At 39.3% G+C, this 13,184-nt stretch overlaps 1 protein-coding gene across 1 annotated transcript; it reads left to right on the top strand.

The window, feature by feature from the left end:
- The first annotated feature begins 3,637 nt into the window (after positions 1 to 3,637).
- On the top strand, positions 3,638 to 4,446 carry LOC120084514. Its single transcript, XM_039040307.1, has 3 exons — positions 3,638 to 3,938; positions 4,074 to 4,160; positions 4,244 to 4,446. Exons 1-3 carry the CDS (start codon positions 3,638 to 3,640, stop codon positions 4,444 to 4,446), a joined length of 591 nt encoding a protein of 196 aa, XP_038896235.1.
- Positions 4,447 to 13,184: the final 8,738 nt, after the last annotated feature.

Below are 13,184 nucleotides of genomic sequence, written 5' to 3'. Positions count from 1 at the left end.
TCGGGCCAACGTTCTCTCCTCCTCCTTCAACTCTTTCTTGAGGGCTCCCTTTTTTTTCTCCATGTCTCGCAGGCCTATATTTCTCAAGCCTGCCCTCCAACTCGCTCGAATTAATTGGGCTTTCTTCATGCGTTGCAACCATGGGATCAGTTATAACTTCTTTATCCATTTCTTCTTCTTTTACCAGTCTTTTTTTCCTCTTTAAGTGCTGCACTAAAGACCTCTCATCCACATTTGATTGTCGTGATAGAGATGAGTTATGGTCAGCTGCCACAGGGTTAGACCCTTGCAACACTTCTTCATTCTGTTCAACAGCCATCTTCGCTTCCAGCTCAAGCGCATCGGGATCAACATCATCTAATTCTTCCTCTTATGGGGTTGATGCTCTTCCATTCCTTTCTCCTGCTTCCTCATTTGCAATCGACAGCACTTCAGTATCTCGATGCATTGGCTGATCCACCCCTTGAAACTCTTGTCTCTGGTCGAGGCTGGCTAAAATGTTTCCAAAAAACTTTTGCTCATCTATTCGAGCCAACTCACTAGGACTAGGCTGAGAATCTTCAGAATGCTCAGCAAGCTCCAATGCAGAAATGTTGGGACTTGATGGATTAGTTGATGGTGGTGGTATAACTGGGGGAGGGTCAGAGGGTGTATGTGGCAGACTTAAAGAGGATGCGGTAGAATGAGGGGCTACGTCGATAGGAAAGATGGTGGCTAGAAGTTCTATGGTCAGGGGTGTTGCCAGATGCACGATAGAGGATGACACAATCCTTAAGTGCTTAGGTACAGGATCATGCATTGACAGTTGGTGTAAATTTTCATCTGGGATCATTTATCCAACGCCTGACGGGACTTGGTTTGAAATTAAATTTGTCATGCTACAAATGTTACAGATTGCAAGAAAATTTGGTGGTACCCATGGCGAAGACCAACACGCCCATATGAAATGCTTCCTAGAGATCTATAATTCATTTGTGATTCCTGGAATCACGCAAGAAGCAATTAGACTATCTTTGTTCCCATATTCACTCTGAGACGATGCTAAGCGATGGGTAAGCTCCTTGGAGCCTTATGAGATAACGATGTGGTATAAGCTGGTAGAGAATTTCATGCCAAAATACTTCCCTCCCACAGTCAATGCATGGAGGCGTCAGGAAATTATGAATTTTGAGCGAGGAGACTCTGATACACTCAGTGACGCATGAGAAAGATTCAAAAGGCTGGAAAAAAACTATCCTAACCATGGATTGCCTCTAACTGTCCAGATGGAGACTTTCTATAGAGAACCGAATGAACCAGCTCAGATGGCAGCAGATGCAGCCGCCATAAACGACCTTATGGACAAATCTTACAATGAAGCCAAAGAGATTTTGGATAGAATTGCCAAACATAGTATGGAGTGGGTTGACGATGCATATGATTCCAGAATAGATAATAGGTGGCGATGGCAAGGTGTGATTAATTCTAACACAGTAACTAATCTTTTAGTATAGGTGGCCGTAATGACAAACTTGCTGAAGAACTTAACAAAGAACAATGCAACCCATGTTAGGTTGTGTGGGTTGCGGGGTGTCGCATACCTATGATAATTTCTAGTAAAATCCGCAATCAGTTTGTCTCGTGAAAAACAACCAATTTTCCAATACATAAAACCCTGGATGGAGAAACCATTCAAACTTTTCTTGTTGTGGTAACCAAAAAAATCAAGATTAGTCTGGAACACATCAACAGCACAGGCAAGGACCGCCACCTGGATTCCAGCCCATGCAACAACAACCACAACATCAATCTTTCAATAGAGGGGGCAATACGTCAAGTTCATCTTCCCTGCTTGAGAACCTGTTGAAAGTGTATATAGCCCAAAACAACGCGTTATTAAAAAGTCAAGCGTCATCAATTGGAAATCTAGAGATGCAGGTTGGACAAATTGCGAGTGAGCTGAAGAGCCGGCCGCATGGCTTCTTGCCCAGCAACACTGAAGCACCCTGATAGAATAATGGAAAGAGGAAATGTCAAGTAGTGACATTGCACAGCAGTAGACCATTAGTGGAAGAAAAAAAGTAAAGACCAAAGAAATGATAATCGTCATCCTTCAATAATACCCGTAGACACACTTATTCAAACATCTCAAGCAACTATGGTACATGAAAGAGTTGAATCAGAAAGAGCACTTGGCTCTACTAGTCATTCTTAACCAAGCACGTCCAACGTAGGGGGATTACCTGATGGATGCACCTTTCCCCTGGCGCCTACAGAAGAAGAATGACAAAAACCAGTTCAAATGATTCCTCGATGTTCTTAAGCAGCTACACGTCAAACATTCCACTCATTGAAGCGTTAGAACAGATACCGAGTTACATGAAGTTTCTGAAGGATATTTTATCAAAGAAAAGGAAGATCAGCGAGTTTGAGATTGTGGCATTGACTCAGTAGTGTGGTGCATTGTTAAACTTGATTCCCCTCTCAGTTTTCAAAAAGCTCGAGATTGGTGTGGCAACGCCTTAACATTACATCTTGTGGACAAATCCATGACATACCCTGAGGGGAAGATCGAAGATGTATTAGTAAAGGTTGACAAATTTATTTTTCTGGTAGACTTCATTATTTTGGACTATGAAGTTGACAAAGACGTCCCAATCATCATTGGACGCCCAGTTTTAGCTACCAGCAAAGTCTTGATTGATGTATATAAAGGGGAGTTGACCATGCGTGTAAACGATCAGGAAGTAAAATTCAATATGTTTAATGCATTGAAGTTCCCTGATGATGTAGAATCTTGTTAGTTTATTGAATCAGTTCAACTACTTGAGGAAAAGGAGAACCAGGAAGTGGACCAGGGATGTGAGGTCCATGCGTTGAGTGAGGGCACAAATAAATTTGAGTCGCTATGTCTAGATGAGCAGTAATCAAAACCAACGGTCCCTTCTCTGGAAGGGCCACAAATGCTTGAGCTTAAACCTCTTTCGAATCATCTTAAATATGCTTTTCTTGGCAACAACAATGCTTTACCCATTATAATTTCATCTATACATTCTCCTACCAATGAACAACTTTTATTGTAGGTATTAAAGAAGCATACGCGCGCAATAGGTTGAATGCTGGCTAACATCAGAGGAATTAACCCATCTTATTGTATGCAAAAGATCAGATTAGAAGAAGGGAAAACAAGATCAATTGAGCTTCAATGCAGGCTCAATCCTCTTATGAAGGAGGTAGTGAAGAAAGAAAACATCAAGTGGCTCGACGCAGGGGTTATCTACCTCATTTATGATAGTAGCTGGGTGAGCCCGGTGCAATGCATGCCAAAGAAAGGCGGCACGACGGTGGTCATTAATAGCAACAATGAGCTAATTCCCTCTAAAACTATTACTTGATGACGCATATGTATGGACTACAGGAAATGGAATGTGTCGACTAAGAAGGACCATTTTTCACTCCCCTTCATTGATCAAGTTTAGCCAGACTGGCAGGAAAGGAGTTTTATTGCTTTTTGGATGAATACTCTGGCTATAATCAAATCCTCATCGCCCTAGAAGACCAGGACAAGACAACATTTACTTGTCCCTTTGGAACGTTTGCATTTCGACGCATGCCCTTTGAGTTATGTAATGCACTAGGAACATTCCAAAGATGTATGATGGCTATCTTCTCTGATTTTCTAAAGCAATCTGTTGAAAGGTTTATGGTTGATTTCTCATTCTTTGGAGACTCTTATTTGACCTGCTTTAACAACCTTGAAGTTGTCTTTGCCAGATGCGAGGAGACCAATTTAGTGTTTAATTGGAAAAAATGTCACATTATGGTGACAGAGGGTATTGTGCTTGGCCACAAGGTTTCTAAGGCAGGATTAGAAGTTGATGAGGCAAAGATAGACATGATCACGAAGTTGCCCGCACCTGCAAATGTTAAGGCCCCAAGAAGCTTTTTAGGCCATGCAGGTTTCTATCGAAGATTTGTCAGGGGATTTTCCTAAATCACGCATCCACTGAGCGCGTCGTTAAAATAGAATAGACCATATGAATTTGATGAAAACTTCCAACATGCGTTCGAAACTTTGAGGCATGTGTTAACAGCAACACCTATATTGGTGGCTTCTGACTGGATGCAACCTTTCATCTTGATGCGCGATGCCAGTGATGTAGTAGTTGGAGTAATGCTGGGTTAGAAGAAGGGAACTCTTATACACTCTATCTTCTATGTATCTAAGATGCTTAACAATCTCAAGAATATTATACGACCACAGAAAAAGAAATGCTGGTGGTGGTGTTTGCAATTGAAAAACTTCGAGTATATCTGGTTGGTGCATCTGCAAAAATCTATACTGGTCACCTTGCCATTAAGTTCTTGATGGAAAAGAAGGACGCAAAGTCCAGCTTTATTCGTTGGGTACTACTATTACAAGAGTTTGACCTGAAAATTACGGACAGGAAAGAGACAGAGAATTAGGTGGCTAACCACCTGTCCTACTTTGAGAATAAGGAATGTTAGTTGTGACTGGCAGAAATTGAAGAAAAATTCCCTAACGAATGCTTGTTGAAAGTTGAAGATCGAGAACCTTGGTATGCTGATATTGTCAACTACTTAACTATCAAGCAGTTTCCTAAGGAGTTCAATGCTCAATAAAGAAAAAGGCTTATACACGATAACAAGTTTTACTACTAAGATGAGCCATTCCTTTACAAGCAGGGCCCTGATTTGATCATGCATCAATTTATTCCCAAAGTTGAGGTGTAATGCATACTGTCTGAATGCCATGACTCCCCATACGAAGGCCACTTTGGAGGATAAAGGATTATTGTAAAGGTCCTTCAAAGTGGGTACTTCTGGCCTACACTGTTCAAAAACTCAAGAGACTATGAGATCAAATGTGACTGGTGCCAACACATAGGTAATATATAGCGAGAAATGCAATGCCCCTGAAGAACATACTTGAGGTGGAACTATTTGATGTTTGGGGCATTGATTTCATGGGGCCGTTTCCTCCCTCCTATAAACATCAATATATCTTGTGTTTAGTAGATTATGTATCAAAGTGGGTTGAGACGGCAACCTGTGCCAAAAATGATGGGGTGACTGTTGCGAAATTCTTGACAAAATACATCTTTACATCCTTTAGAACACCCAGGACGTTAATTAGCGATGAAGGTACGCATTTCATAAACCGTATTATTTCTAAGTTACTTACTAAATATAATGTTAGGCACAAGGTGGCCACCGCCTACCACTCACAAAATAATTTCAAATAGAGAAATCAAAACAATTCTAGAGAAGGTAGTCAATGCTATGGGTAAGGATTGTGCGCATAGACTTGGTGAGGCACTTTGGGCATACTGAACCACGTTCAAAACACCAATAGGAATTTCCTCGTATGCCCTAGTGTTTGGGAAAGCATGCCACTTGCCGCTAGAGTTAGAACACAAAACATTCTAGGTGATCAAAAAGCTAAACTTAGACCTGGAAGCCGCTGGAATCAAAAGCTATAATTGAACGAGTTGGATGAATAACGGCTGAAAACTGAAAATGCAAAAAATATACAAGGAAAAGACCAAACTTTGGCACGACCAACACATCGGTAAGAAAGAATTATTTGTTGGTTAAAAAGTCTTGTTATTTAACTCGCGTTTACGGTTATTCCCAGGAAAATTAATATCTAGTTATTTCGGACCATTCATCATCATGGAAATCTTCCCTCATGGAATTGTTGAACTCACTCGAGAGGATGGATCAAATGCCTTCAAAGTAAATGGGCAAAGAGTCAAACCGTACTTTGAAGGGGATGCGGAGCGTTGTAAAACATTCATTGACCTACGCCAGCCTACTTGAAGTTTGCGTCGAAGTTGTCCTTGCGTGCAATCAGATACTTATATTCCAGGGATGCTTCCTTTTCTATGCTTTTATTTTTTTTCTTTGTACATTATGCTTTCTTTTTGTTCTTGTTCAAAATTTTGTTTGGCAGAGAATTTTTTAATGCCTTTTGAATGTATGTTTGACATTACTTGTTGACAAAGACAACCAAAATCATTGTTAACTTGAGTTGAGGAATTTGAATCGGTGCGATAGAATCAAACCAACGCATGACCATGTGATGAAATTGAAAAAGTCGTTATAATGGGAGGCGGAGCATTCGAGTGTTTGCATGGCCCTGTGCATGTCTTTTTAGGACCGCACTAAATGCGTAGACGAAACATCACGTGTAACTGACACGCGTCGTGTCTGTCCCCTCTCTCCCTCTTCATGTGTCTGCCTATATAAGCCTAGCCTTTTCCTCTCTGATTCTTCTTCTTCTTCCTCGCAATATTTCCCCTCTGCCCTAAGCTTTCTTCTTCCTTCCTTGCTGTCGTTTGTATTGCTCCGGTCACTGGAAACAATGCCAGATGCCTCTAATAGCCAAAACGACTCCCTGACCTTCGCCGGAGACAGCCCGATAAGTTCTTTCTCTTCCCTTTCCATTTTTCTTTCACCTTTTCCTCTTTCATCCCACCTCCATCGTCCAAGGTTGCTATCTCCAGCCAAGCCCAATGGCTAGTCGCTGCCTCTTCCTCTGGAAAGGTAGCTCCCCAACCCAAGCTTGCGATGTCTACACGAATATGCATGAAGGTAGCACCGGTGAAACAACTTGGTAGTTAAGTAGTTGACAATGTCAGCATACCAAGGTTCTCGATCCTCAACTTTCAACAGGCATTCGTCAGGGAGTTTTTCTTCAATTTCGACTAGTCCCAACTGAAATTCCTTATTCTCTAAGCATGACAAGTGGTCAACCACCTGATTTTCTGTCTCTTTCCTGTCCGTAATTTCCAGGTCAAACTCTTGTAACAGTAATACCCAACTAATAAGTCTAGGCTTTGTGTCCTTCTTTTCCATCAAGAACTAAATGGAAGTGTGGTCAGTATAGATTGTTGCAAACGTACCAACCATATATGCTTGAAAATTTTCAATATCAAACACCACTACTATTGGGTTGATGCCCTAAATCTCATAAGGTTCTATAGTTTGTAAACACATGTATGAACAAACATTTTATGGTTTATAATATGAGATATTCTATTCACTTCAGTCTATGAAATATGAGATATTGTAGTTGCATTAACCACAAACCAACAAACTAAGATCCATAGTTATCGTTGTAACTTAAGCATGTATGTGGAGACATAGAAGTGAATTGTGCTTTAAGTGATAACCTAAATGGTCTGTAGTATATGGATAAAGGAGGGATACCTTATCCTGGTGATACTACGAGTGTGGCCTGCTTTGTAGGTGTTACAAATGTTGTAAAGTGCTACAAATGATCTGATCCTGACCATTCGTATATTAGACATGCGAGCATGGATACTATATACAAAGAAGATTGTATAAGATCAGACCATGAAATGTTTAGTCTCGTTATATGACGTCGTTCATAATTGAGACTTTCATTTCACTAAGATGACCATAGGTAACATGACCTTAATCCTGAGTGAGTTGTGAACTTCTGCCTATGAGGGCAGTCCTTTGATTTGTATGGGTGTGAGTGGCCAGATCGCCGACTCAAACCTACCATTTTGGGGATTCGTGTTGGGGAGCTGGGAACTCAACTACATAAGATGAAATTCACTCCTTCCCTAAAACAAGGGTAAGTAGATAAATTGCTCCCTTAAGGGTTGATTTCGGGGCTTGAACAATGTGGCGCTACACTTTTTCTTGGCCCGAGAAGGGTTTAGTCATAGTGGGACTATGATCTATTGTTCGTTAGAGGAATCAATAGTATTTAAGAAGTTAGAAGTAACTATAGAGACAAAATGGTAAATTGGCCTAGTTGTACTTATGAGCGATTTGTGAAGGGTCATTGCATGGTTATCGTATTATTTCCAATGGACACAAAAATATATTTGTAGTGCGAAAAGTGCAGCTATCGGTCTTTAGTAGAGTGTCCGGCAGTTAACAGATGGTGGATATCGTGATTAAAGAGTCTAGTTGGTTATTCATGTACCGTTGGAGCTTCAAGCAACAGGTTCATAAGGTTCCCAGCTCAATGAATTCAAGTTGAGAATAAGTTTTTGGGTTAGTTTGAAATGTTTGATAATGGGTAGAAATGCACGTTATTACAACGCAAAGAAGTAAAACAATGAGGGAATGCGACGATAAAAACATACAAAATCATGTCCAAAAGCGTTAAACTGAGAATATTGCGATCGCATGCGCCCATTGCATAAAAACAGCTAATTTACTTATTTTGTGCAGGAAAAATGCATTGATGCAAGTAAAATTATGATCCAAGGAATTCGGTGTCCGCGCATTGAAAGATTGCGATCGAAAGTCATGCGATCGTATGCGCTCGCGAGAAGTTGCTCAAGAAGGTGGCCGCATAAAGACGGCGCATCAAGGTAAAAGCATAATAAATCATGATGGGATGGAAAGCTAATGACGATCGAATCTGAATTTAGTTGACAAGTCATTAACGACACACTATAGCAAGTACACTCAACTTTTCAATGACCATTAATCAGTGCATCAGAGCAGAAGATTTATGACCGCTCATCATAGCAATCATTAGAGAGAAAAGCTTCTTCACCTTGAGCTGTATAAATATCGGATGCCACCATTGTAAAAGAGTTAACAAGTTAGATCAGATACAAAGTAGATAGTCATTAGTCTGTTCATAGTTACTCTTACACTTAAAAGACGGAGATGAGCGAAGAGAAGAAGACACCGAGAAATCATTCCTGGACAGCTCGAAAGACCGACGAGAAGCGCTTCAAGAGGAGAGAGGGCTAACATTTGCGAAAGCAAGGATATTCTTCTAGGCAGAGTTGGAGTGGAAAGACAATGTGAAAGGCCACGGGAAGCAAGACATTGCTACCGGGCTTCTTATCTCTATATTATATTCTTATTCTGTATTTTGCATTTAATTTATAGAAAATAGAAATTGCGTTTCAACTTATGTTCAATCTCTCCATACATCGCATGAGTAGCTAAATTACTGAACGGGTTGAGAAGGAATTTAGCTAAGACTTCCTAAGATTGCGTTCAAGTCATGCGATCATACTACACACACATAACATATCATCTCTCAATGCAAATGCCATAGTTCCTATTTCTAGGACGCATGCGATGTATACGATAATGTCGATAGGACTTATGTCTAAGCCTCTATTCTTGTCAATGCGATGATGAATGATGCACACATACACAAGGTGACTGCATACTATCATATCCTATTTCTAGAGTCCATGCGATGCGTAATAGCAAACAAAACTTGCATGTGACCGCATACTATCATATCCTATTACATCGCATACTCATTGTAATCCTCGATTTCATCAACTCTTTACCCGAATCCGTCGCATAGGATTTATACTTAAACAAAACACCAACCAACTTATTTGTTTTTGCCACCACAAAGGAATCAAATTTACTGTTGCAAAGTAACTCAGTAGTCCCTATGTTCTACCTTGGACTTACCAGAAAACCTAGTGAGATTTATACTTGAGTTTTACTAGGACAACTTGCATGTGCAACGCATAACTCATCACTGCAAACATACACCATAATCGCATCACATTTACAACGCATCAATGTTCAAATTAACAAGAGGGAATTTGATTATATCTGATATAAATAAATTAATTTAATTATATATGATATAATTGATTTAATGTATTTGATACATTATTATTTGACTGGATGAATTAATATAAATATGATTTATATTAAATGCCATAAAAGAGAAAAAGAACTATGGTTTATATGTTACATATGATGGAATATTAAAACTATAGGTTATAAATATAATATGATAACTTAGTTATTGTATTTATTTATAATTTATTAATTATGGATAATTGATAATTCTTTTTCTCCAATAACCGACTTAGTGGGTGGTTACTCAGTTATTATGGAAAAGGGGATAAAATGAAAAATAGTTTTTCGGATTCATTTAACGCAAACAAAGGTAGTAAGTAATCAGATTACTTTTGACTACACAATCGAGTGTCAAGTCTATACGATAGACTTCAATCTTCTACACGATCTTTCTGTTTATTACTCGATCGTCTACTTGATCGTTTACTTCCTCCTTTCCTCTATCCAAAATCATACAGAGTCCATAACTCCTGAATTCTCACACTGAGAATACCAAGGTTAATCTTGTGGGGGGTCGAGTTTTGTTTGAGGGTCGAGGATCGAGTTTTACTTACTGGTGATCAAGGATTTTCCAGTTGCTCATGTGTTTTCGAGTTGACTACTGCCGTTGCTAATCAATCGAAGGAAATACGTGGAAGAAAGGTTCCCTTGAAAGGTATTGTCACTTGATCCCTTGTAATTTTGTTAAGAAGTATCGTAATTTATCTTTAATGCATAATCATTTAAGTATGATGATGTTGATGCGTTGTAAACTGTGATGCAATTATGGTATGAGTTTGCGGTGATGTGTTATGCATTGCACATGCAAGTTTTCCTAATAAGACCCAAGTATAAGCCGCACTAGGTTTCCTGGTAAGTCCAAGGTCGAACACAAGGACTACTGAGTAAATATGCGATAGTAAATTTGCTTCCCTTGTGGTGGCGAAAACAAATAAGTTGGATGGTGTTTTGTTTAAGAATGTTTTGTTTAAGAGTTGATGAAATCGAGAATTACAATAAGTATGCGATGAACGGGTTGAGAAGGGGTTTAGCTAACACTTCCTAAGATTGTGTACAAGTTATGTGATCACGCTACACACAAACAACAACATGTCTTCTCTCAATGCAAATGCCATAATTCCTATTTCTAAGACCCATACGATGTATATGAAAATGTCGATAGGACTTATGTCTAAGCCTCTATTCTTGTCTATATGATGATGAATGATGTACACATACACAAGATGACTGCATACTATCATATCCTATTTCTAGGGTGCATTCGATGCGTTAATTGCAATAGAACTTTTGTCTAAGTTTCTATCTCTTGCTTATGCGGTTCTAATCTGACTCTCTCAAGCCTAGATTCTAATTTGACTCTCTTAAGCCTAGATTCTAATCTGACCCTTTCAAGTCTAGATTCTATCTTTAGACTACTCTCTTAAGTATCTCTAAAGGGTGAATGACGCATACATAAGACAAGATGACCGCATAAAATGTAAAGGTCATGCTAGCTAAGTACTTCTCAACCCATTCGAAAATTTAGCTACTCATGTGAAGTATGAAGATATTGAACATAAGTTGAAATGAGATTTCCATTTTTTATAAATAAAATGCTAAATACAAAATAGCAATGGAAAGTAGAGATAAGAAGCCTTGTAGCAATGTCTTGCTTCTCGTGGCCTTTTACACTGTCTTTTTCACTCCAACTTTGTCTAGATGAATATTCTTGCTTCACCTAACTAAGTACTTCTCAACCCATTTGAAAATTTAGCTACCCATGTGAAGTATGGAGATATTGAACATCAGTTGAAATGAGATTTCCATTTTCTATAAATAAAATGCTAAATACAGAATAGCAATGGAAAGTAGAGATAAGAAGCCTGGTAGCAATGTCTTGCTTCCCGTGGCCTTTTACACTGTCTTTTTTACTCCAACTCTGTCCAGATGAATATTCTTGCTTTCGCAAGCGTTAGCCCTTTCTCCCTTTGTAGCGCTTCCCGTAGTCTCTTGATCTGTTTGGGAATGATCTCTCGGCTTCTTTGTCTCTTAGCTTGTCTCCATCTTCTAAGTATAAGTATGAATATGAACAGACTAACGGCTCTCTAACTTGTTCTCTATTCTATATCTGGCGATCCCTGGTACAATGGTAGCCTTTAGTATTTATAGAACTCAAGGTGAAGCAGCTTTTCTCTCTAATGATTGCAATGATGGGCGGTCATTAAATCTCCTACTCTGATGTGCCGATTAATGGTCATCGAAAGTTGAGTGTACTTGCTACAGTGTGGCTTTAATGGCTTGTCAACTAAATTTGGATTTGACCGTCATCAGCTTTTCGTACCATCATGATTTATTATACTGTCACCTTGATGTGCAGTCTTTATGTGGCCACCTTCTTGATCAACTTCTTGCGATCGCATACGATTGCATGACTTTACGATCGCAATCTTTCATGCGTGCAGATGCCTAATTCCTTGGATCGCAATTTTACTTGTGCCAACGCATTTTTCCTGCATAAAATAAGTAAATTAACTGCTTTTATGCGATGGGTGCATGCGATCACAATTTTCTCAGTTTGACACTTTTGGACATGATATTGTTTATTTTTACCGTCGCATTCTCTCATTGTTTTACTTATTTGCGCTGTAATAACGTGTATTTCTACCCGTTATCATATGTGTTCTTTCATAATGGAGTTTGGAATGATCTGCTTCCGTTCACTGGTACTCTAGTTTTAGAGTTCCTTCAACTGCCAACATTTTTTTCTCTATTGTCGTATAATGTTCTTGAGATTTGTTAAGCGTCTTGGACACATAAGAGATAAGGTGTATAAGATTTCCCATCTTTTGACCCAACATTGCTCCAACTGCTACATCACTAGCATCGCACATCAAGATGAAAAGTTACATCTAGTCAGGAGCCACCAGTATAAGTGTTGTTATTAACACATGCCTCGAAGTTTCAAATGCATGTTGGCAGTTTTCATCAAATACATAAGGCCTTTTCTGTTCTAACAACGTGCTCAGTGGACACGCGATTTGGGAGAATCCTTTGAAAAATCTCTAGTAGAAACTTGCATGGCCTAAAAAGCTTATCAGGGTCTTAACATTTGCAGGTGTGGGCAAGTTCACAATTACGTCTATCTTTGTGTCATCAACTTCCAATCCTACCTTAAAAACCTTGTGGCCAAACACAATACCCTTTGTCACCATAAAGTGACATTTTTTTCCAATTAAACATTAAATTGGTCTCCTTGCATTTGGCAAGGACAGCTTCAGGTTGTTAAGATAGGTCAAGTAAGAGCCTCTAAAGACTGAGAAATCATCCATAAACATTTCAACAGATTGCTCCAGAAAATCGGAGAAGATAGCCGTCATACATCTTTGAAATGTTCTGGTGCATTACACAACCCAAAGGGCAAGCGTCGGAACGCAAACGTTCCAAAGGGATAAGTAAATGTTGTCTTGTCCTAGTCTTCTAAGGCGACGAGGATTTGATTATAGCCAGAGTATCCATCCAAAAAGCAATAAAACTCCTTTTCAGCTAGTCTGGCTAAACTTGATCAATGAAGGAGAGTGAAAAATGGT

This window comes from Benincasa hispida, chromosome 9, assembly GCF_009727055.1.
Source record: "Benincasa hispida cultivar B227 chromosome 9, ASM972705v1, whole genome shotgun sequence".
Taxonomy (NCBI): Eukaryota; Viridiplantae; Streptophyta; class Magnoliopsida; order Cucurbitales; family Cucurbitaceae; genus Benincasa; species Benincasa hispida.
This window is presented reverse-complemented; position numbering and strand designations above follow the sequence as displayed.

Excerpts from the sequence above, each read along its gene's own strand:
- LOC120084514 (XM_039040307.1), top strand. The coding sequence starts at position 3,638 with ATGGCTATCTTCTCTGATTTTCTAAAGCAATCTGTTGAAAGGTTTATG. Across the intron at positions 3,939-4,073 it reads AAGCTTTTTAGGCCATGCAG|CAACACCTATATTGGTGGCT; the intron begins GTTTCTATCGAA and ends ATGTGTTAACAG. Across the intron at positions 4,161-4,243 it reads AGTAGTTGGAGTAATGCTGG|AAAAAGAAATGCTGGTGGTG; the intron begins GTTAGAAGAAGG and ends ATACGACCACAG.